Genomic DNA, 26,096 nt, shown 5'->3' on the forward strand with positions numbered 1-26,096 from the left:
CGGTTGGTGACCAGACAGCTTATACCACCGTGGTTAGGGAGGCCGAGTCGGTTGGTGACCAGACAGCTTATACCACCGTGGTTAAGGAGGCCGAGTCAGTTGGTGACCAGACAGCTTATACCACCGTGGTTAGGGAGGCCGAGTCGGTTGGTGAACAGACAGCTTATACCACCGTGGTTAGGGAGGCCGAGTCGGTTGGTGACCAGACAGCTTATACCACCGTGGTTAAGGAGGCCGAGTCAGTTGGTGACCAGACAGCTTATACCACCGTGGTTAAGGAGGCCGAGTCGGTTGGTGGGCAGACAGCTGATACCACCGTGGTTAGGGAGGCCGAGTCGGTTGGTGGGCAGACAGCTGATACCACCGTGGTTAGGGAGGCCAAGTCGGTTGGTGACCAGACAGCTTATACCACCGTGGTTAAGGAGGCCGAGTCGGTTGGTGAACAGACAGCTTATACCACCGTGGTTAAGGAGGCCGAGTCGGTTGGTGGGCAGACAGCTGATACCACCGTGGTTAGGGAGGCCAAGTCGGTTGGTGACCAGACAGCTTATACCACCGTGGTTAGGGAGGCCGAGTCGGTTGGTGAACAGACAGCTTATACCACCGTGGTTAAGGAGGCCGAGTCGGTTGGTGGGCAGACAGCTGATACCACCGTGGTTAGGGAGGCCAAGTCGGTTGGTGACCAGACAGCTTATACCACCGTGGTTAGGGAGGCCGAGTCGGTTGGTGACCAGACAGCTTATACCACCGTGGTTAAGGAGGCCGAGTCGGTTGGTGGGCAGACAGCTGATACCACCGTGGTTAGGGAGGCCAAGTCGGTTGGTGACCAGACAGCTTATACCACCGTGGTTAAGGAGGCCGAGTCGGTTGGTGAACAGACAGCTTATACCACCGTGGTTAAGGAGGCCGAGTCGGTTGGTGGGCAGACAGCTGATACCACCGTGGTTAGGGAGGCCAAGTCGGTTGGTGACCAGACAGCTTATACCACCGTGGTTAGGGAGGCCGAGTCGGTTGGTGGGCAGGCAGCTTATACCACCGTGGTTAGGGAGGCCGAGTCGGTTGGTGACCAGACAGCTTATACCACCGTGGTTAAGGAGGCCGAGTCGGTTGGTGGGCAGACAGCTTATACCACCGTGGTTAAGGAGGCCGAGTCGGTTGGTGGGCAGACAGCTGATACCACCGTGGTTAGGGAGGCCAAGTCGGTTGGTGACCAGACAGCTTATACCACCGTGGTTAGGGAGGCCGAGTCGGTTGGTGAACAGACAGCTTATACCACCGTGGTTAGGGAGGCCGAGTCGGTTGGTGACCAGACAGCTTATACCACCGTGGTTAAGGAGGCCAAGTCAGTTGGTGACCAGACAGCTTATACCACCGTGGTTAAGGAGGCCGAGTCGGTTGGTGGGCAGACAGCTGATACCACCGGGGTTAGGGAGGCCGAGTCGGTTGGTGACCAGACAGCTTATACCACCGTGGTTAGGGAGGCCAGGTCGGTTGGTGACCAGACAGCTTATACCACCGTGGTTAAGGAGGCCGAGTCGGTTGGTGAACAGACAGCTTATACCACCGTGGTTAAGGAGGCCGAGTCGGTTGCTGGGCAGACAGCTCATACCAGCGTGGTTAAGGAGGCCTAGTCGGTTGGTGGGCAGGCAGCTTATACCACCGTGGTTAAGGAGGTAGGTGTGTTTTTCGGACAACTCTGTAGTGGTAAGACAGTTCACCGTAAACCAATTCGACTTCCTGTAGCTTGGAATTCAACTGCCATAATTTTTCTGCTTTAAACCGGTTTTGAACCCTCACCCTCTAATATCCCGGTCTAGCGTCCACACCAATAAGCAATCTTCGCCATATTCCCACTATACATTTCCTGGTTTGCTTGTTTCGTGTCCTTCATCCCCCACCACATACAATTCGTCAAGTGAATAAATTAAGCAAAACAAAAACACCTTGAAGCACCAATCTTAACACCAAAGCTCAAAACGATGCTTGGATTTTATTATCGTGTAACAATAAAATAATGACAAAAATATATTTAAAGCAAGCATACCTGTACACAAGTTTACAAGGGAATCAAAGAACCATCCAGAAAACCCTGAAGATCAAATGTTACAAGTGTGTCACAAAACATGCAATCGTTTTATTTAATACCATGTTCTGGCTTTGCATGTCCTTCAGAATCACACACAAATTGGCAACTTCAAATCATTCCATGTTTGTACACGAGATAAAAAAATGTTCATGATAAAACACCTGTGCATGTGTTCAAAGAACGTCGCTGTTCATCGGAGGGCTGGAGCTTAATATCAAGGTGGACGCACAGGTACCAGGTTTTCATAACAAACATGGTTGTATGAAGAACGTGCGTGTGCCTGCGTCTGTGCGTGTCCCCAACTTAAAATCGGAAATGCTCTTTCACCCCATGAAATCTTGTGCCTTTGGCCACTGGGTATACGTCATAAGCAGGTGGTCACATGCACAGGTTGTAGAGCTCAGCAGTGTAAGGTATGTTGTGTCGTTTCGTATGCAGCCGGTGGCTACTGGCAGCTGTCCGCTGATGCAGTGCCCGCAACCAGTAAGCTGTCCGCTGATGCAGTGCCCGCAACCAGTAAGCTGTCCGCTGATGCAGTGCCCGCTACCAGTAAGCTGTCCGCTGATGCAGTGCCCGCTACCAGTAAGCTGTCCGCTGATGCAGTGCCCACTACCAGTAAGCTGTCCGCTGATGCAGTGCCCGCTACCAGTAAGCTGTCCGCTGATGCAGTGCCCGCAACCAGTAAGCTGTCCGCTGATGCAGTGCCCGCAACCAGTAAGCTGTCCGGTGATGCAGTGCCCGCAACCAGTAAGCTGTCCGCTGATGCAGTGCCCGCTACCAGTAAGCTGTCCGCTGATGCAGTGCCCGCTACCAGTAAGCTGTCCGCTGATGCAGTGCCCGCTACCAGTAAGCTGTCCGCTGATGCAGTGCCCGCTACCAGTAAGCTGTCCGCTGATGCAGTGCCCGCAACCAGTAAGCTGTCCGCTGATGCAGTGCCCGCAACCAGTAAGCTGTCCGCTGATGCAGTGCCCGCTACCAGTAAGCTGTCCGCTGATGCAGTGCCCGCTACCAGTAAGCTGTCCGCTGATGCAGTGCCCGCTACCAGTAAGCTGTCCGCTGATGCAGTGCCCGCAACCAGTAAGCTGTCCGCTGATGCAGTGCCTGCTACCAGTAAGCTGGTACTTATTTTGCCGACCTCGGAAGGATGACCGGCATTGAAATAACACCAGGTAGGTAACCCACCTGGTGTTATTTCAACGGCATGACATGGTCCGGAACTCAAGACGTTAAGGTCTTAAGCGAGCCACCTCAACCGTTAAACCAGCACCAGGTTTACTTTATGAGGGATAATGGGGGCAGAAGAGATTGTAACGTCTAATATTTTCTACAATAACCAATGTTGCCAAAACGGATTAGTGAAGGAAACATGAGGTGAAAGTTCCTGAACTGACTCTCCCAAACCGCATCACCTCATGTGAACATTTGTAGACATCTTTAATTTATATTTGGTAATGGCACGGGGTATAACCGGGCCTTGGCCTTGTACCTCATGCCTGCAATCTCCAGTTCATAATCCCCCTGCGTGACGTAATCAGGGATGACCGACAGCAACTGGCCGCTGGTCGCGTCTCTGTGTTGCACGTAGCCTAAACAGACATGACCTTTGAGGGAGAAGCTATAGTCACAGCTCGTGGTGAAACCCACAAACTGATTGTTCCGAAAGATCGGCTCGTGCCCATGAGGCCAAGGGTCTTCATCACAACTGTGTTCATTGAGGATGAGCATCATCAAGCGTCGCCGCACGCCATCTTGTTTTTGCTGGAGCAGGGCTTTACGACCAAGAAAGTCTATGTCCTACAAACAGATGGAGAGGGAAACAACCTGTGGACCACCACCCAAAATGGACAGTCTCAAACTTCTCAGTGATTTGGAAAAGAAATAGACAAACTGTTTATGCCTGAAAGCTTCATTTACAGTGCATTCAGAAAGTATTCAGACCCCTTCACTTTTTTCACATTTTGTTATGTTGCAGCCTTCTGCTGAAATCGTTTAAATTCATTTTTTCCCTCATCGATCTACACTCAATACCCCATAATGACAAAGAGAAAACAGGATTTTAGAACGTTTTGCAAATTTATTAAAAAGAAAAAACTGAAATATCACATTGACATAAGTATTCATACCCTTTGCTATGACATTTGAAATTTATCTCAGGTGCCTCCCATTTCTGTTGATCATTTTTGAGAGGGAAGCCTCTCCTCAGTGAAAGACACATGAAAGCCCGCTTGGAGTTTGCAAAAAAGCATCTAAAGGACTCTCAGACTGTGAGAAACAAGATTATGTGGTCTGATGAAACCAAGATTGAACTGTTTGGCTTCCATCTGGCCACTCTGCCATAAAGCCCAGATCGGTGGAGTGTTGCAGTGATGGTTGTCCTTCTGGAAGTTTCTCCCATCTCCACACAGGATCTCTGGAGCTCAGCCAGAGTGACCATCGGGTTCTTGGTCACCTCTCTTACCAAGGCCCTTCTCCCCCGATTGCTCAGTTTGGCCGGGCGGCCAGCTCTAGGAAGCGTCCTGGTTGTTCCAAACTTCTTCCATTTAAGAATTATGGAGGCCACTGTGCTCTTGGGAACCTTCAATGCAGCAGAGATTTTTTTGTCGGCTTCCCCAGATCTGTGCCTCGACATAATCCTGTCTCTGAGCTCTGCAGGCAGTTCCTTCGACCTCATGGCTTGGGTTTTGCTCTGATATGCATCGTCAGCTGTGAGACCTTATATTGACAGGTGTGTGCCTTTCCAAATCATGTCCAATCAATTGAATTTACCACAGGTGGACTGCAATCAAGGTGTAGAAACATCTCAAAGATGATCAAGAGAAATGGGAGGCACTTGAGCTAAATTTCAAGTGTCATAGCAAAGGGTATGAATACTTATGTCAATGTGATATTTCCGTTTTTTCTTTTTAATAAATTTGTAAAACTTTCTAAAATCCTGTTTTCTCTTTGTCATTTTGGGGTATTGAGTGTAGATTGATGAGGGAAAAAATGAATTTAAACGATTTCAGCAAAAGGCTGCAACGTAACAAAATGTGAAAAACGTGAAGGGGTCTGAATACTTTCTGAATGCACTGCAGAGGCTTTCAACTTGTTCAGAACCCCAAATAATTCTCACAACCCACGATGTGGCAAAGCTGGCAGGACCCAACCACACCTACTTAAGCTACATCTCTTCGTACAAACTACATCCACGTAGTTTAAATCCATCGTCTCAACGTTGCCAAGACCGGTGCGATGATGTCCTGCTTTTGTCGTTCCTTTTCGTAGATGACCCATCCAACTAATAGATCATCCGAGTCTACGCTTCATTTCATTGTTGATATTGATAATTATGAAACCATTTGGAACATTGAGAGACCATTTTAATATTCTGCAAGAAAACAGGGAAGAATATCAGTTTGTAGCCCCTCACCCACAACCAGTAGGCCTTATATCCCCTTCCTTGTCCATCACGACTTTCTACTCCCACCCACATTTATTATCTCCATCACTACTTTCTGCTCCCACCCACATTTATTATCTCCATCACTACTTTCTGCTCCCACCCACATTTATTATCTCCATCACTACTTTCTACTCCCACCCACATTTATTATCTCCATCACTGCTTTCTACTCCCACCCACATTTATTATCTCCATCACTGCTTTCTGCTCCCACCACCATTTATTATCTCCATCACTACTTTCTACTCCCACCCACATTTATTTTCTCCATCACTACTTTCTACTCCCACCCACATTTATTATCTCCATCACTACTTTCTGCTCCCACCCACATTTATTATCTCCATCACTGCTTTCTGCTCCCACCCACATTTATTATCTCCATCACTACTTTCTACTCCCACCCACATTTATTATCTCCATCACTACTTTCTGCTCCCACCCACATTTATTTTCTCCATCACTGCTTTCTGCTCCCACCCACATTTATTATCTCCATCACTACTTTCTACTCCCACCCACATTTATTATCTCCATCACTACTTTCTGCTCCCACCCACATTTATTATCTCCATCACTACTTTCTGCTCCCACCCACATTTATTATCTCCATCACTACTTTCTGCTCCCACCCACATTTATTATCTCCATCACTACTTTCTGCTCCCACCCACATTTATTATCTCCATCACTACTTTCTGCTCCCACCCACATTTATTATCTCCATCACTACTTTCTGCTCCCACCCACATTTATTATCTCCATCACTACTTTCTGCTCCCACCCACATTTATTATCTCCATCACTACTTTCTACTCCCACCCACATTTATTATCTCCATCACTACTTTCTGCTCCCACCCACATTTATTATCTCCATCACTACTTTCTGCTCCCACCCACATTTATTATCTCCATCACTGCTTTCTGCTCCCACCACCATTTATTATCTCCATCACTACTTTCTGCTCCCACCCACATTTATTTTCTCCATCACTGCTTTCTGCTCCCACCCACATTTATTATCTCCATCACTGCTTTCTGCTCCCACCACCATTTATTATCTCCATCACTGCTTTCTGCTCCCACCACCATTTATTATCTCCATCACTACTTTCTGCTCCCACCCACATTTATTATCTCCATCACTGCTTTCTGCTCCCACCACCATTTATTATCTCCATCACTGCTTTCTGCTCCCACCACCATTTATTATCTCCATCACTACTTTCTGCTCCCACCCACATTTATTTTCTCCATCACTGCTTTCTGCTCACACCCACATTTATTTTCTCCATCACTGCTTTCTGCTCACACCCACATTTATTATCTCCATCACTGCTTTCTGCTCCCACCACCATTTATTTTCTCCATCACTGCTTTCTGCTCCCACCCACATTTATTTTCTCCATCACTGCTTTCTGCTCCCACCCACATTTATTATCTCCATCACTACTTTCTACTCCCACCCACATTTATTATCTCCATCACTACTTTCTGCTCCCACCCACATTTATTTTCTCCATCACTGCTTTCTGCTCCCACCCACATTTATTATCTCCATCACTACTTTCTGCTCCCACCCACATTTATTATCTCCATCACTACTTTCTACTCCCACCCACATTTATTATCTCCATCACTACTTTCTGCTCCCACCCACATTTATTATCTCCATCACTACTTTCTGCTCCCACCCACATTTATTTTCTCCATCACTGCTTTCTGCTCCCACCACCATTTATTATCTCCATCACTACTTTCTGCTCCCACCCACATTTATTATCTCCATCACTGCTTTCTGCTCCCACCACCATTTATTATCTCCATCACTACTTTCTGCTCCCACCCACATTTATTATCTCCATCACTACTTTCTGCTCCCACCCACATTTATTATCTCCATCACTACTTTCTGCTCCCACCCACATTTATTTTCTCCATCACTGCTTTCTGCTCCCACCACCATTTATTATCTCCATCACTACTTTCTGCTCCCACCCACATTTATTATCTCCATCACTGCTTTCTGCTCCCACCCACATTTATTATCTCCATCACTACTTTCTACTCCCACCCACATTTATTATCTCCATCACTACTTTCTGCTCCCACCCACATTTATTTTCTCCATCACTGCTTTCTGCTCACACCCACATTTATTATCTCCATCACTACTTTCTGCTCCCACCCACATTTATTTTCTCCATCACTGCTTTCTGCTCACACCCACATTTATTTTCTCCATCACTGCTTTCTGCTCCCACCCACATTTATTATCTCCATCACTACTTTCTGCTCCCACCCACATTTATTATCTCCATCACTACTTTCTACTCCCACCCACATTTATTATCTCCATCACTACTTTCTGCTCCCACCCACATTTATTATCTCCATCACTACTTTCTGCTCCCACCCACATTTATTTTCTCCATCACTGCTTTCTGCTCCCACCCACATTTATTATCTCCATCACTACTTTCTGCTCCCACCACCATTTATTTTCTCCATCACTACTTTCTGCTCCCACCCACATTTATTATCTCCATCACTACTTTCTACTCCCACCCACATTTATTATCTCCATCACTACTTTCTGCTCCCACCCACATTTATTATCTCCATCACTACTTTCTGCTCCCACCCACATTTATTATCTCCATCACTGCTTTCTGCTCCCACCACCATTTATTATCTCCATCACTGCTTTCTGCTCCCACCACCATTTATTTTCTCCATCACTGCTTTCTGCTCCCACCCACATTTATTATCTCCATCACTACTTTCTACTCCCACCCACATTTATTATCTCCATCACTACTTTCTGCTCCCACCCACATTTATTTTCTCCATCACTGCTTTCTGCTCCCACCCACATTTATTTTCTCCATCACTGCTTTCTGCTCCCACCCACATTTATTATCTCCATCACTACTTTCTACTCCCACCCACATTTATTATCTCCATCACTACTTTCTGCTCCCACCCACATTTATTATCTCCATCACTACTTTCTGCTCCCACCCACATTTATTATCTCCATCACTACTTTCTACTCCCACCCACATTTATTATCTCCATCACTACTTTCTGCTCCCACCCACATTTATTATCTCCATCACTACTTTCTGCTCCCACCCACATTTATTATCTCCATCACTACTTTCTGCTCCCACCCACATTTATTATCTCCATCACTACTTTCTGCTCCCACCCACATTTATTTTCTCCATCACTGCTTTCTGCTCCCACCACCATTTATTATCTCCATCACTACTTTCTGCTCCCACCCACATTTATTATCTCCATCACTGCTTTCTGCTCCCACCACCATTTATTATCTCCATCACTACTTTCTGCTCCCACCCACATTTATTATCTCCATCACTACTTTCTGCTCCCACCCACATTTATTTTCTCCATCACTGCTTTCTGCTCCCACCACCATTTATTATCTCCATCACTACTTTCTGCTCCCACCCACATTTATTATCTCCATCACTGCTTTCTGCTCCCACCACCATTTATTATCTCCATCACTACTTTCTGCTCACACCCACAGTTATTATCTCCATCACTGCTTTCTGCTCCCACCACCATTTATTATCTCCATCACTACTTTCTGCTCCCACCCACATTTATTTTCTCCATCACTACTTTCTGCTCCCACCACCATTTATTATCTCCATCACTACTTTCTGCTCCCACCCACATTTATTTTCTCCATCACTGCTTTCTGCTCCCACCACCATTTATTATCTCCATCACTACTTTCTGCTCCCACCCACATTTATTATCTCCATCACTGCTTTCTGCTCCCACCACCATTTATTATCTCCATCACTACTTTCTGCTCACACCCACAGTTATTATCTCCATCACTGCTTTCTGCTCCCACCACCATTTATTATCTCCATCACTACTTTCTGCTCCCACCCACATTTATTATCTCCATCACTACTTTCTGCTCCCACCCACATTTATTTTCTCCATCACTGCTTTCTGCTCACACCCACATTTATTATCTCCATCACTGCTTTCTGCTCCCACCACCATTTATTATCTCCATCACTACTTTCTGCTCCCACCCACAGTTATTATCTCCATCACTGCTTTCTGCTCCCACCACCATTTATTATCTCCATCACTACTTTCTGCTCCCACCCACATTTATTTTCTCCATCACTACTTTCTGCTCACACCCACATTTATTATCTCCATCACTACTTTCTGCTCCCACCCACATTTATTTTCTCCATCACTGCTTTCTGCTCCCACCACCATTTATTATCTCCATCACTACTTTCTGCTCCCACCCACAGTTATTATCTCCATCACTGCTTTCTGCTCCCACCACCATTTATTATCTCCATCACTACTTTCTGCTCCCACCCACATTTATTTTCTCCATCACTACTTTCTGCTCACACCCACATTTATTATCTCCATCACTACTTTCTGCTCCCACCACCATTTATTATCTCCATCACTACTTTCTGCTCCCACCCACATTTATTATCTCCATCACTACTTTCTGCTCCCACCCACATTTATTATCTCCATCACTACTTTCTGCTCCCACCCACATTTATTTTCTCCATCACTGCTTTCTGCTCCCACCACCATTTATTATCTCCATCACTACTTTCTGCTCCCACCCACATTTATTATCTCCATCACTGCTTTCTGCTCCCACCACCATTTATTATCTCCATCACTACTTTCTGCTCCCACCCACATTTATTATCTCCATCACTACTTTCTGCTCCCACCCACATTTATTTTCTCCATCACTGCTTTCTGCTCCCACCACCATTTATTATCTCCATCACTACTTTCTGCTCCCACCCACATTTATTATCTCCATCACTGCTTTCTGCTCCCACCACCATTTATTATCTCCATCACTACTTTCTGCTCCCACCCACATTTATTTTCTCCATCACTGCTTTCTGCTCACACCCACATTTATTATCTCCATCACTACTTTCTGCTCCCACCACCATTTATTATCTCCATCACTACTTTCTGCTCCCACCCACAGTTATTATCTCCATCACTGCTTTCTGCTCCCACCACCATTTATTATCTCCATCACTACTTTCTGCTCCCACCCACATTTATTTTCTCCATCACTACTTTCTGCTCACACCCACATTTATTATCTCCATCACTACTTTCTGCTCCCACCCACATTTATTATCTCCATCACTGCTTTCTGCTCCCACCCACATTTATTTTCTCCATCACTGCTTTCTGCTCCCACCCACATTTATTATCTCCATCACTGCTTTCTGCTCCCACCCACATTTATTTTCTCCATCACTACTTTCTGCTCACACCCACATTTATTTTCTCCATCACTGCTTTCTGCTCCCACCCACATTTATTTTCTCCATCACTACTTTCTGCTCACACCCACATTTATTATCTCCATCACTACTTTCTGCTCCCACCCACATTTATTATCTCCATCACTGCTTTCTGCTCCCACCCACATTTATTATCTCCATCACTACTTTCTGCTCCCACCCACATTTATTATCTCCATCACTACTTTCTGCTCCCACCCACATTTATTTTCTCCATCACTGCTTTCTGCTCCCACCACCATTTATTATCTCCATCACTACTTTCTGCTCCCACCCACATTTATTATCTCCATCACTGCTTTCTGCTCCCACCACCATTTATTATCTCCATCACTACTTTCTGCTCACACCCACATTTATTATCTCCATCACTACTTTCTGCTCCCACCCACATTTATTATCTCCATCACTACTTTCTGCTCCCACCCACATTTATTATCTCCATCACTGCTTTCTGCTCACACCCACATTTATTTTCTCCATCACTACTTTCTGCTCCCACCCACATTTATTATCTCCATCACTACTTTCTGCTCCCACCCACATTTATTATCTCCATCACTGCTTTCTGCTCCCACCCACATTTATTATCTCCATCACTGCTTTCTGCTCCCACCACCATTTATTATCTCCATCACTGCTTTCTGCTCCCACCCACATTTATTTTCTCCATCACTACTTTCTGCTCACACCCACATTTATTATCTCCATCACTACTTTCTGCTCCCACCCACATTTATTTTCTCCATCACTACTTTCTGCTCCCACCCACATTTATTATCTCCATCACTGCTTTCTACTCCCACCCACATTCTTTTCTCCATCACTGCTTTCTGCTCCCACCCACTGTTTCACACCTTCCTTCTCCTCTCCGACTTCCCCCACCCCAATACCTTTGTAGCAAATTTTCAACGCGTTTCCCAAGAGGGTTAAACAACAAGTGAAACGTCATCAAGTTTCCTTGTACTCTAGTTTCCGTGAAGGGCGGCCACGTCTTGCCGATGTCGATTCCCGATTGGTTGTGAAAGTCACGTGACATCGACATGCATTTAACAGCCAATCACAAACTCACAAAGGCGAGACGGTGGCCGCCTCTGCACAAATTAGCGAGAACCTCGATGTGAAGTTGCATTTATTCGCATCTGAAGGCAATGCAGCAATTATCAGCTTTTGAACTTCAGTTCCCGTTAATCAGTGTGTCCGTGTGCAATGACTGACCTCGTCGAACTTCACGCGATTTTCCCGTCCACATTCAAGTGGGGTTGTGCACGAGTTAAGATCTTGCCCCCAAAAAGGGAAGAACCTCTCGATGCGCAAGCTGCGCAGGGCGAAGTAACCGGCGTTTTGAATTCCGTGCTTCTTTCCAACTCCCATCATTTCATTGTAAATGTAGAGCGCGTACTGTAAAACAATCATTCACAATACTCGAAACAGCTCTTCCTGCAATGACGTCAAAGCTCATGGGGGAGGGGAGGGGAGGGGAAGGGAAGGAAGAACAGACCAAATTATGGATGCTGGGTACATATACCAAGTGTTGAATTGGACAAAAAGGAAGACAGGAGACCATAAGACCAACAACATTTGAGTGCAGTAAAGATCAAGGGCCGGGGAGGGGTTGTCGGGACGTCACAATGGGCTGTAGAAGGTAACCTAGGCAACGAGTTATCGGAGAAGGTGCAACACCCAGCATTGATTGCATGCAAAGAGAAGGACGAGACTTCACCATCATGAATATTGAGAGCAGGGATAGTTTTCAAAATGGCAGAATGCCGATCCGTAATCGAAGACATGGGAAACCATCCAGAGGAAGCAACTTCACGTCTACTATCCAGGGCGTTGACTCACTCACGTCGACACTGAAAGGAGACGCACGGTAAGAAGTTAACTGATCGGTGGAAAAACCAAAGTGATTGTTAGAAATCACAAATGCTACAAGAAGCCATTCCTTTACATCTGCAATCGTGGGCTCCATCATCGTGGGCTCCATCACAGCGCATGAATGGGACGGCCTGTAAATGAGAGGCCTGCAGCACCTTTGTTTATTGGTGTAGCAATGATTTCAATTCTACATGTCGACGCGAGGCAGCACATTGATGATCTGCTCCATCAGATAGCACGTGCGCTGATGCCATTACAGGGATCAAGGCTCATGGACGAGCTAAAAGGCAGCAGGCTTACAGACCACCAAGGGGTGTGCAGCAGGGGTGTGGGGCAGACACACACACGAGGAGGAAAAATACAATAACAAGTAACAACGGCCTGGTGAGGAACAGAATGGAAATAGAAGATATCCATGGGTGAGCGCATGAGGTGGTGATGGGCAGCGCAAGACGAGTGAAGAAGACAGACGATTTCACAATAGGGCCAATAAGAGGACCAATAGATATAGGTGGGCAACCAGTCTCGACTATGGGAAGGTAAGCAGGTGGGGGTATCTTGAGGAAGGTGGACGATGTGGCAGGGCAAAGGTAGGAGAGGGCACGAGAAGCAAGACCAGATGCAAGTGTGTATAAAAAAAAGAGCCAACTAACTTGCCAAAAAACCTGGTGGTACACAGAGACTTTGCGGATCCACTTCCTGAAGCAGAAACCGTGTTAATAGCCAGGACTGATTGTTTATCTTGCCCATTTCAGAGACTGAAAAGGTCGAGTGTCTAAAACTAAAGAGCATATTGAAGGAGCTCGGGCTCCCACGTCGATCGGAAGAATGGACGCGACAAAAAGCTGGAATTCGTCCGAGTTGCTTTATTCAAACAAAACACTCAGGTACTCTGAAAAGTCCGTTTATCGGGCAGCAATATAATATATACACACATTATCCCGGAGCGTTTGCCCAGCAAAGGCGAGAGGGGGCGTGGCCGAGCGTCCTGGCTGCGGCCTGGCAAGTTGAGGGCGAGCCTGCCCGGGCGTCCTGGACAAGCCCGGCATGGTGATCGCTCCGCGTCCTTGATAGGTGCAAGGCGATTGTGAAAACCCAGCGGTAGCCGCTACACACGTCCCCCCAGAATCGACTTGCACCGGCAGGGTCAATTTGAGGGGGGTCCTGATGACCCGGCCAAAGCGACCCCTGGCGGGTCGTGGGGGGGGGGGGGTCCGGTGTGGTGGTGGGCGGTCGAGTGGGGGGCACCGTGGACGGGGGCGGCCTCGCCGCAGCGGATGGGCCACCCGTGGTGGTTGGTCGACGTCCACGTGCGCCGGCTTGAGGCGGTCCACCGCAATCCGGTCCGACCTGCCGCCGATGTCGATGACGAACGACTTGTCGTCCCGTCGCAGGACCCGGAAGGGCCCGTCGTACGGCGGCCGGAGTGGCCCCCGATGTGCGTCGTGACGCACAAAAACATACTCCGCTGTGCGAAGTGCTGGGGGGACGTAGGACTGGGGGTCACCGTGGTGGGATGTTGGCACGGGGGCAAACCGTCGGGCGGCCTCCTGGAGGTCCGAGCGCTGGTGAGCTGCGGACCAGGGACTGGTAGCGTCGGGCACTAATTCGCCCGGGACGCGTAGCGCCTGGCCGTAGACAAGCTCGGCGGTGGATGCCTGGAGGTCCTCCTTGGGGGCCGTGCGGAGGCCCAAAAGGACCCACGGCAGCCGGTCGGCCCAACCGCCGTCTTGAAGGCCGGCCATGAGCGCGGCCTTCATGGAGCGGTGGAATCGCTCGCACAACCCGTTTGCTTGGGGGTGGTAGGCCGTAGTACGGTGGAGCTTGACCCCCAGGTTGCGGGCGACGGCGCCCCACAGCTCGGAGGTGAACTGTGGTCCGCGGTCTGACGAGATGTCCGCCGGTGCGCCGAAGCGGGCGACCCAGGTGGCGATGAAAGCCTGCCCCACGTCGGCGGTGGTGGTGGAGACGAGCGGAACGGCCTCCGGCCACCTGGTGGTCCTGTCCACCATGGTGACCAGGTGTGTGAACCCCCGTGATGGGGGGAGGGGGCCCACCAGATCCACGTTGACATGGTCGAAACGTCGTTCGGGCACGGTGAAAGGTGCCAGCGGGGCCTGGGTGTGTCGGTGGACCTTGGCCCATTGGCAGGCTGTGCAGGTGCTGGTCCAATCGTGGACGTCCCGACGAAGGCCGTGCCAGACGAATCGCGCCGACACCAGCTTCTGGGAAGCTTTCCGGCCCGGGTGGGAAAGGCCGTGGAGGGAGGCGAAGATGCGGCGTTGCCAGGTGACGGGCACGATGGGGCGAGGCTGGCCTTGGGAGACGTCGCAGAGCAGGACAGTGTCCGCGAAGGGGATGTCGGCCAGGCGGAGGCCCATGTCCGCCGCCCGGAGGGCTTGCACCGTGGTGTCGGTGGTTTGGTCCGCCGCCATAAGCGCGAAGTCCACGCCCAGGTGGACCGCGTTCGCGCTGGCCCGGGAAAGACAGTCGGCCACGGCGTTGTTTTTGCCGGCGACGTGCCGGATGTCCGTGGTAAACTCCGACACGGCGGAGAGGTGGCGCTGTTGGCGGGCCGACAACGGCTCCGTGACCTTGGCCATTGCGTAAACCAACGGCTTGTGGTCGACGAACGCCGTGAAAGGTCGGCCCTCCAGGAGGTGGCGGAAATGGCGGACGGCCAGGTGTAGACCGAGGAGCTCACGGTCAAACGTGCTGTATTTGAGCTCGTTCGGCCGGAGCTGCCGGCTGAAAAAAGCGAGTGGCTGCCAAACCCCGTTCACCCATTGCTCATGTACGGCGCCCACCGCGTAGTCGGAGGCATCCGTGGTGAGGGCGATGGGAGCGTTGAGCACTGGGTGAGCGAGCAGTGTTGCGTCGGCGAGGGCCCGCTTTGAGCTTTGGAAGGCCGCGTCCATTGCTGCGGACCAGGCGATGTCGTGCTTGGCCGGCTTGCCCCGGAGGGCTTCGTAGAGGGGCCGCATGAGTTGAGCAGCGCGGGGCATGAAGCGGTGATAAAAATTCACCATTCCCAGGAATTCCTGCAGGGCCTTTATGGTGCGGGGACGCGGGAACGTGGTGATGGCCTCGACCTTGGTTGGCAGCGGCACGGCCCCGTTCTTGGTGATGTGGTGGCCCAAAAAATCAACGGCCGTCGTGCCGAAGTGGCATTTGGCCGGGTTGACGATGAGGCCGTGCTCGCTGAGGCGCCCGAACAGTGTTCGGAGGTGGAGGAGGTGCTCGGCCCGGGACGTGCTGGCGACGAGGATGTCGTCCAGGTAAACGAAAAGGAACGGCAGGTCACGCAGCACGCCGTCCATCAAGCGCTGGAACGCCTGAGCCGCGTTCTTGAGACCAAACGGCATCCGTAAGAATTCGAATAAGCCGAACGGCGTGATGACTGCCGTTTTAGGGACGTCGGCCGCCCTGACAGGTACCTGGTGATATCCCCGTATGAGATCAATTTTCGAAAAAATGACCCGTCCCGCCAGACGGGCGGAGAAGTCTTGGATGTGCGTGATCGGATACCTGTCGGGGGTGGTAGCGTCGTTAAGGCGGCGGTAGTCGCCACATGGGCGCCAGCCGCCCCCTGGCTTTGGGACGATGTGTAGTGGTGAAGCCCACGCACTATCGGAGCGCCGCACGATGCCAAGGTGTTCTAAAGCGTCGAACTCGGCTTTGGCCACGGCGAGCTTGGCTGGGTCGAGGCGGCGGGCTCTGGCGTAGACCGGCGGGCCTGTGGTTGGTATGTGGTGCTCGATCCCATGCCGTACTGCGACGGCCGAAAACGTCGGCCACGTGAGGGCCGGGAACTCCGTGAGCAGGCGAGCAAACTCGTTCGCCGCCGGGAGGGCGCATGCCAGCTCGGTCGGCGCGGAGCTGCTCAATGTGCATACCAGGGAGCTGAAGGTTTCGGCGTTGATTAAACGACGCCGTTGGACGTCCACCAGCAGTCCGTGTGCGCAGAGGAAGTCGGCGCCTAGCAGAGCCATGGGCACGTTTGCGGTTACAAACGTCCAAGCAAAGCGTTGGCCGCCGAAGCAGAGGGTGACGTTGCGTGGGCCGAAGGTGCGGATGGCCGATCCGTTGGCCGCAACCAAGGAGGGGCCGCAAACCGCGGACTGCCTGTCCTGGTCAGAGGCGGGTATGACGCTCAGTTGGGCGCCGGTGTCGCACAGGAAGCGCCGTCCGGACGCTTTATCCGTGATGAACAGTAAGTTGCCCGTGTGGCCGGTGCTCATGGCTGGTAATGAACGCCGGCCCGGCCGTTTCCCGGCCTGCCGAAGGTGCACGGGGGTCGGCATGTCCGGGCCTTCTGTCCGAACATGGCATGATAGTAACACCACGCTTGGTCAGGTGGAGGCCCCGGTCGTCGTGCTGGAGGTGGTCGGCTCGGTGTAGCGGCCGCCAATTGCGTCGGCAGTTCGGTCGTCGACCGTGCCGGGTGCTCGGGCGCCATGGGTGTTGCGTCGGACGGCGGTGGGCCCCAGGTCGCTGCTGCGATGCGCTGGCCTGCGGCGGAGATCTTGTCGGCTTCCCTGGCAAGGGCACGGGGATCCGTGATCGTCGTGCTTGCCAGGGCGAGGCGTACCGGGCTAGGCAGCTGACGGAGGAACAGCTCCCGGAACAGGAATGCCAGAGAGTGCTCGCCGAGCAGCGAAAGCATGTAGTCCATTCGCTCGGAAGGGCGCGTGTCGCCGAGCTCGGGCAGGTCGAGCAGGCGCCGTGCGCGTTCCGCCGATGGGAGGGCGAAAGCGTCGAGAAGGAGCTTTTTAATCGCGCCGTATTTGTCAGCGGCTGGCGGGCTCTCGAGGAGGCTCAGGGCGCGGGCCGCGGTGGTTGAACCGAGTGCTGCTACCACATGGTGGAAGCGGGTGTCGTCGGCCGTGATGCCTCGCAGGGCGAACAGGGAGTCCGCCTGTGCGAACCAAACCGCCGCGTGAGCCTCCCAGAAGGTAGGCAGTTTAAGGGCCACTGCCGTGTCCATGTCGGTAGGTCACCAATGAAGGAGCTCGGGCTCCCACGTCGATCGGAAGAATGGACGCGACAAAAAGCTGGAATTCGTCTGAGTTGCTTTATTCAAACAAAACACTCAGGTACTCTGAAAAGTCCGTTTATTGGGCAGCAATATATGTACACACATTATCCCGGAGCGTTTGCCCAGCAAAGGCGAGAGGGGGCATGCCCGGGCGTCCCGACCGAGGCCTGGCAAGTTGAGCGCGGGCCTGCCCGGGCGTCCTGGACGAGCCCGGCATGGTGATCGCTCCGCGTCCTTGATAGGTGCAAGGCGATTGTGAAAACCCAGCGGTAGCCGCTACAATATGATCGTTGGTGTCATTGGAGTGACAATGACAACGAGTGGAAGTGGATCAGAACCACCCCACCCCCCCCCCCCCCCCCCCAAAATGGAGCTTCACCATTCATCTGTGCTTTAAATACCATGCCCCTCATTGTACCAAGCTGTGATGAGAGGATGAAATAGATGGTGATGTGAAGGAATTCTCAGATAGGATAAAGCCTACCGATTGTCGCTACACCACAAATGTAGATCGTCAAAGTTCCGATCCATATGCAGTAAAGACAGCAAATACAACCACTGAAGGAACAGAAATCGAGCATGAAACGATAGCACAGACTTGAACATGACGATGACATTATACTGAAGCGTTAAAAGATTCTCGGAAACAACGCACTGTAAACAGACAGCAACCTCGACCGAAACAGGTTACAATAAAAACCGCACAGGTAGACAGAAATAAATCACATACACCTTGGAGTGCAAAATAATAATGATACGTACGACAAATGACTCGTGTGACAAATACTACAAATGTGTCGTGTGACAAATACTACAAATGACTCGTGTGACAAATACTACAAATGACTCGTGTGACAAATACTACAAATGACTCGTGTGACAAATACGACAAATGACTCGTGACAAATACTACAAATGACTCGTGTGACAAATACTACAAATGACTTGTGACAAATACTACAAATGACCCGTGTGACAAATACTACAAATGACTCGTGTGGAAAATACTACAAATGACTCGTGTGACAAATACTACAAATGACTCGTGTGATAAATACGACAAATGACTCGTGTGACAAATACGACAAGTGACAAATACCACAAATAACTCTTCTGACAAATACCACAAATGACTCGTGTGATAAATACGACAAATGACCCGTGTGACAAATACTACAAATGACTCGTGTGACAAATACTACAAATGACTTGTGTGGAAAATACTACAGATGACTTGTGTGACAAATACTACAAATGACTCGTGTGACAAATACTGCAAATCACTCGTGTGACAAATACTACAAATGACTCGTGTGACAAATACTACAAATGACTCGTGTGACAAATACTGCAAATCACTCGTGTGACAAATACTACAAATGACTCGTGTGACAAATACTACAAGTGACAAATGACTCGTGTGACAAATACTACAAATGACTCGTGTGACAAATACTACAAGTGACAAATACCACAAATGACTCGTGTGACAAATACGACAAGTGACAAATACCAGAAATGACTCGTGTGACAAATATTACAAATGACTCGTGTGACAAATACCACAAATGACTCGTGTGACAAATACTACAAACGACTCGTGACAAATATGACAAATGACTCGTGTGACAAATACCACAAGTGACAAATACCACAAATGACTCGTGTGACAAATACCACAAATGACTCGTGTGACTCGTGTGACAAATACCACAAATGACTCGTGTGACAAATACCACAAATGACTCGTGTGATAAATACCACAAACGACTCGTGTGACAAATACCACAAATGACTCGTGTGACAAATACTACAAATGACTCGTGTGACAAATACTACAAGTGACAAATACCACAAATGACTCGTGTGACAAATACTACAAATGACTCGTGTGACAAATACTACAAGTGACAAATACTACAAATGACTCGTGTGACAAATACTACAAATGACTCGTGTGACAAATACTACAAGTGACAAATACTACAAATGACTCGTGTGACAAATACTACAAGTGACAAATACCACAAATGACTCGTGTGACAAATACCACAAATGACTCGTGTGACAAATACCACAAAGGACTCGTGTGACAAGTGCAATTGTATGTGTGGCTGTTTTACACCTCATAAAAGAAAAGAGCAATGTTATTAATGATGTAGAAAAAGCCAATTTATTCTCCTGAAATAACATACCTCAATCGGGATGTACAAGACAAAGCCAGGTTCGCCGGTGTGGGTCGTGCTAATAGCTCGAATGCCAGTCGCGTACCCCATGCTCATCTCCTGCGCCGTACAAGGCAAGTGCAGCATTCAGGAGACGTCTCAAAGACCAAGTAAAGGTTCAAATAATGGGGGAGGAAGTGGGGAGGAAATATGGGTGTGTGCATGTGTGCCCGGATAACAGAGCTAAGTCAGTGTAAACACCAACAGCACATGCGAAAAAACCTCCTTTAGCATTCATACGTCATTTTCAAAGTCACGTATTGGTGAGCAAAATGCTGACATGGGGTCAAATGTGATGAGGAAATGTGCTGAGATTTGAGGCAAAGCCAGAGAACAACACGGTGGGAGTAAAATTGGATAGAACTAGAACGGTACTCGGTAGAGCGCATACCTCTGCCATGTTGAACAGTTTGTTTTGTATCCCACTGATAGGCTGGATCTGGATTCGGACCTGAACCAAAATCTAATCGGCTTGTTCTGGTCACCTAAACAACTAGTCCACCAAGGTTTGTTAAAAGTTATGCACAACCTTTTGAAATATCGTGCTACATATTGTTTTTTTTCCCCCCCGTCACTCAATGGTGAAGCATCACTTATAATTTAAAAAACTCATATTCGGATTTGGATCTTCACCAAAATAGAATAATTTCGTCCTTGTCACACACCCAACCTGTACACCAAGTTTCGTCCGAATCCGTCCACAACTTTGGGATATCCTGCTACATATCATGCTTGGGCCTATCACTCAATTGTGAAGAATCACTTTTAAAAAATTAAAACTCTCAGATCCGGATCTTCACTGAAATCTAATCATTTATTCGTCATCACACACCCAACCTCTCCACCAAATTTCGTCCGAATCCGTCCACAACTTTGAGATATTCCGTTCATAGACAGACAAACAGACAGGGATGAAAACATAACCTCCATTAGACCCGTTACGCTACATGCATTTGACTGTGTTTGTCCTGCACAAAATCTGTGGACGAGCTCCTCCGTGAGCCATACGTCAATGTATGAGAAATCGTAAAGACGTTACGAACCTTGCAAGTCATGGAAGGGAATTGGTTCTGGGAGATTGGTATGTAGGAAAGGTCAGAGAGCACACTCACTGCCAAGGGTCCGATCACGTTCAATGCTAAAAAATACATAAATAAATAATAATAAATAAAAAATGTCACAATTGTGCGCATTAAAAACCATGGTGACTTATTTATGCTATCTTTATGTTCACTACTCCATTTACTCCAGATCACTGTCAAAGGAGCCTCAGGGAAATGCGCAGATTGTAACACGTGTGCGATTTCACGCCATGTGTTTTTTTTTTTTGTTTTTTTTTGTATACTGAATCGAGGCTCGTGAAAGAGCTAACATTTACTTCACAAACAAATCAACCAGAAAAACAAAATATATAAAAAGAGGGAGCGGAAGACAAGATGGGGAGAGAAGGGGAAGCACACAAACACAACATTTGAGAGCAGGGAGAAGTGTGGGAGGGAGAGGGCTTGGGGGGAGGAGGCGTGGGAAGGGGGGGAGGAGGCGTGGGAAGGGGGGGGGGAGGAGGCGTGGGAAGGGGGGGGGGGGAGAGGTATAAAACACAAGGGGACCAAAGACTTCCAGGACAGAAGTTGGTATTTCAAAAAAAAAAAAGTGTAGGATTTTGGGTGAAATTAGCGGGGGTAGAAAAGATTAAGGTTTTGGATGGGGGAAGATAAGAGATGGTGGTGAACAGCTGTTTTAAAGACCTGGAGGGTGGAGTGGGATTGAAGAGATTGAAGAGTGGGATTGAAGAGATTGTTGAAGTATAACGGTGAGCCAAGTTATCGTGTTCTGAACATTTGTTCAAATAAGTAAATAAATAAGAGTATGACATCATTTCAGCAATTGCTATAACTCTCAAATGCCCAAATGAATGCCGAACGTTCCAGAATGCAAACTAGAAAATCTCGCATCATCCTCGTCGCTCACAATATCCCTTCTTCCAAGCAAATCCCATCGTGAAATCAAACCGTGGATTCCCGTGTGATCGTACCTGTGTATTTCCACGTCACGTCCTCCAGCTGCACGGATCCATCAGCAGGCAAATGACGTGACAGCCAGGCCCAGCAACGGATGTGCTGGTCCGTCGAAGACACGATGAAGAAGCTGACGCACACACACAAAGCAGGGTGCACGCATCACCCAGGAGATGAGAGAATATGTTTACGTGTCGTCACCTGTACAGAATGATAAAACGAAATAACCAACACCTGGGAAGATACACAAGCTTTCTTTGAAACGATACAACAATGCGATGCAGTGGGCATGTGTTCATAAAAAATGCAAAAATAAAACAAAATAAATATACTAGAGAGTGCGTAGAACCGTTACCCCATGCAGTGTTTAAGTATATAGTTCAATTTGAATACAAATAATGATTTTAAAGATTGTTATTAAAAAGTCCGGAAGTTTAGTGCTATTGAATCGGTCTTGTACACCACCCTATTTAATATGTTGAAGTACTGCTAAACAAGAGGTTACTGGAAATACAAACAAGGTGATTTGTGTTCTACAGTGTTCACGTAAATAATTACATTTAAATAAAATAAAGATTGTAAAAGTCGTTTAAATAAATAAATCAATTCCGGAAATTACTGCCATTTCTGCAGCGTCTGTTACATTGCCCTCTTACATGTTACATTCGTTCTTCGGGCCTGTTTGTTGTGTCCTTTATGACGTCCTTCAAAACAGTGCGTTTCCTGTTTGGAATGATTTTCAATTTTATTTTACTGACAGTAAAAATGTTACCTCACTCCTCTCTGCACATGTGATGCGTGCTGGAGAACAGAGGTTCATCATCAAGTTCATTGTGAAGGAGGACATCAAACCAGGTGAGATCGACAGGGCATTATCCATATAATTTCATAATCCATGAAGGACTCGATATCAAATTCTGAGTATAAATGTTTCCCCCATTTTGACCCCTATGAGCTCAAGTCCCCACCCCCGCAGCATGGACAGGAAGTCAAATCTAAAAACATGTTCCATATGTCACGCACCCCCAAAGTCGATTACAAAGTTTCATTAAGCAGAGCCAAAGTAATGTTAATGCTGCAGGTTCGTTTTCCGATTCGTGGTCAAAATATAACAAATTCCATTGAAATAAAGTCGTCGATTACAAACGGGCAGACGTTAACGAATTGCTCAACTCCGCGTTCCACTTCGTGTGCACGGGGTATATGGGGTATATGGGTTATACGTATACAAAACGCGTGATCCATTTCATTATATTGGTACGGCCCAGCTTCCTTGAGAAAGCACCATGGTGACTCCAACATATACTCAGTTACGAGCTCAAAATATGGGTTCATAAAATTATTTGCAAAGAACGTTAATGAAGCAACGAGCAAATTAAAAATATTAAAACTGTGGAAGGAGCTCGTTTGGAAGAGAAAACAAGCGTTACGCCTAGGTCCCCCGTCGGCGAAGTGATGTGAGTTGACAAAGTGGAAGATGCAGAAAACAGGCTATGATACGATATTTCGCTCACAAGGTTCAGACATATATATGCTGGCGGTCATCTTGGATTTTGACGTGGCGACCCAATTTTCAATAGCTTTCTTCCTTATGCCTAGATACACCCACACACCAGATTAGAAGTTGGTACTTCGCTTATTTTTCAAGATATTCTGCTCACAATGTTCAGACATACATGGCATCAGACATACATGGCGGCGGCCATTTTGGATTTTGACGTGGGTTGCACCCACACAACAAATTCGAATGCGGTCCTTCGCTTACGCACGCACGCACGTACGGGCGGATGGACGGACGGACGGAGGGGAAAACCATAGTCCCCCTTTCGCTCCGCGGTGCGACGGGGGACAATAACCTCGTGGTTTCACATTTGTAGTAACAATGTGCGCACAGTTTCGGTGATGTCTTACTTTCCCTTGCTGAGGCGTGCGATGCTGCAGTCGTTCTCGTACGCGCCATTTGCATTGAGCATTCCAGTGTGTACGACGGTGCCGGTGGGCACATCCATGTCATCGCAGCACAACCACTGAAGCATGTCCAGGGCCTGCCTGCCGGCGGACTGCCGTCACACGAGGCACACACATTCGTCAGCTGTAATCACTTCAAACTGTGAGTGTACGTACATTTCGACAATAAGTGTGAATCATACAGGAAGTGACATATGTTGGTCAAGCATTCTGGGAAAAAACGAAAAAGAAGGCCATCACAGTCTTGTGTGCTGAAGAACAGAGGTGCATCATTAAGTTCCTTGGGAAGGACATCAAATCAGGTGAGATTGACAGGAGAATATCCATATTATTTGGTGATCCACATCTTTCACACAGTTGGGTTTGAATGGAAAAGGTGCAAAATGGCCTTGCATTGGTGAGCGATCTTGATCATTCTCACAATGCAATCTCCTGTTGTCACTCTAGCAAACACAAAATGAGCAAAACAGGTATTTTGGGGAATAGCCAGCTGATGTTGATACCACCTGGGAATACCACCTCCCTAAACTATTTAAAAAAAAAAAAAAAAATCTACCACCTGGGAATACCACCTCCAAAATCATTCCTTTCATGGAATGTTTTATCCCATTCCATATGCGGCTGCACTATCCATCCTGAAGACATTGGCAAACGGAATACTAATGGTGAGGTGATTGCAGTCGAGCAGTTTGCTTTTTCAACATGGAAGGTCAAGCTTCTCTGGAAAATCTTCTCTATCTCTTTGCTGACTCCACTCTCTGCCGCTCCATATCTCAACCCTCAGATCGGCAGGTAGCAGCCTCTTCACTCTGCAGACCTGGAAAAAAAAAATCACAAACTGCTCAAACAAGTGGAACATGTCTTTCAATCCTGACAAATCTCACACTCTCACTTTGTCTCTCTGAAAAGACCATCTGGACAACCCTCCCATCTACTTTCTCAACAATCCTCTCAAAGAAGTTCTGTCACTCAAGCTTTTGGGTTTCACTATCTGCCATGATCTTTCCTGGGAAAACCACATTTCCAAGCTGACCTCCAAACCCAGTCGCCGACTGGGCATCCTCCGTCCTTGGAAGTCTTTTCTGGGTTCTTCTGAGCTCCTCACGACATACAAAGGTTTCATCTGCAGCATGATGGAATCAATATTAATTTATCATGTCGAGTCTCCTCGGGCAATGATGGCATGCCAGACACCACGATCCTCCATACACGACCTGATTTCTGCAGTGGTCACAAGTCCTGTGTTCCGACATATGTCGGGTGACGCCCCCCTCTCGAGGCCTGCCCATGCTCCGGTTCTCAGAGCACCAGCTTACTAACTGCTAGGTCCTTATGACGTACGCAGTGTCCTGCCATTCGTAGCCTCCAAGTCCTGATCTTTTGATAGACACGTGGTAGTCCTCTATGCAGTATGTTATTTCTGACATGACCTCTCCATGTCACATTCAGGGCCATCGGTAGCATGCGCGTGTAGCTGCCGTCGAGCCTTGCCTCCTGGAAGTGAGGGTCCATGCCTCAGAGCCGTACAGGAGGATCGATTCGACAGTTGCAACAAATAGTTTTCTCTTGATGTAATCTGGCATACCTGATTGCCACATCTTCTTGAGGTAGTCTGGCATACCTGATTGCCACATCTTCTTGAGGTAGTCTGGCATACCTGATTGCCACATCTTCTTGAGGTAGTCTGGCATACCTGATTGCCACATCTTCTTGAGGTAATCTGGCATGCCTGATTGTCACATCTTCTTGAGGTAGTCTGGCATGCCTGATTGCCACATCTTCTTGAGGTAATCTGGCATGCCTGATTGCCACATCTTCTTGAGGTAGTCTGGCATGCCTGATTGCCACATCTTCTTGAGGTAGTCTGGCATGCCTGATTGCCACATCTTCTTGAGGTAGTCTGGCATGCCTGATTGCCACATCTTCTTGAGGTAGTCTGGCATGCCTGATTGCCACATCTTCTTGAGGTAGTCTGGCATGCCTGATTGCCACATCTTCTTGAGGTAGTCTGGCATGCCTGATTGCCACATCTTCTTGAGGTAATCTGGCATGCCTGATTGCCACATCTTC

General features: G+C 48.4%; 1 protein-coding gene across 1 annotated transcript in view; it reads right to left on the reverse strand.

Moving 5' to 3' along the window:
• Positions 1-1,971: 1,971 nt before the first annotated feature.
• PDPR (pyruvate dehydrogenase phosphatase regulatory subunit) overlaps positions 1,972-26,096 on the reverse strand; it is a 48,853-nt gene continuing 24,728 nt past the window's right edge. The window contains exons 12-17 of the mRNA XM_068126015.2: positions 23,970-24,118; positions 22,076-22,188; positions 21,087-21,181; positions 20,014-20,103; positions 12,121-12,303; positions 1,972-3,880 (exon numbers count right to left, since the gene is read on the reverse strand). Coding sequence (XP_067982116.2) covers positions 3,521-3,880; positions 12,121-12,303; positions 20,014-20,103; positions 21,087-21,181; positions 22,076-22,188; positions 23,970-24,118 — 990 coding nt within the window. The 3' untranslated portion in view covers positions 1,972-3,520. The remainder of the gene's footprint in view (positions 3,881-12,120; positions 12,304-20,013; positions 20,104-21,086; positions 21,182-22,075; positions 22,189-23,969; positions 24,119-26,096) is intronic.

The sequence above is a fragment of the Myxine glutinosa genome, chromosome 10 (genome assembly GCF_964187855.1).
Source record: "Myxine glutinosa chromosome 10, kmMyxGlut1.1, whole genome shotgun sequence".
Lineage (NCBI taxonomy): Eukaryota > Metazoa > Chordata > Myxini > Myxiniformes > Myxinidae > Myxine > Myxine glutinosa.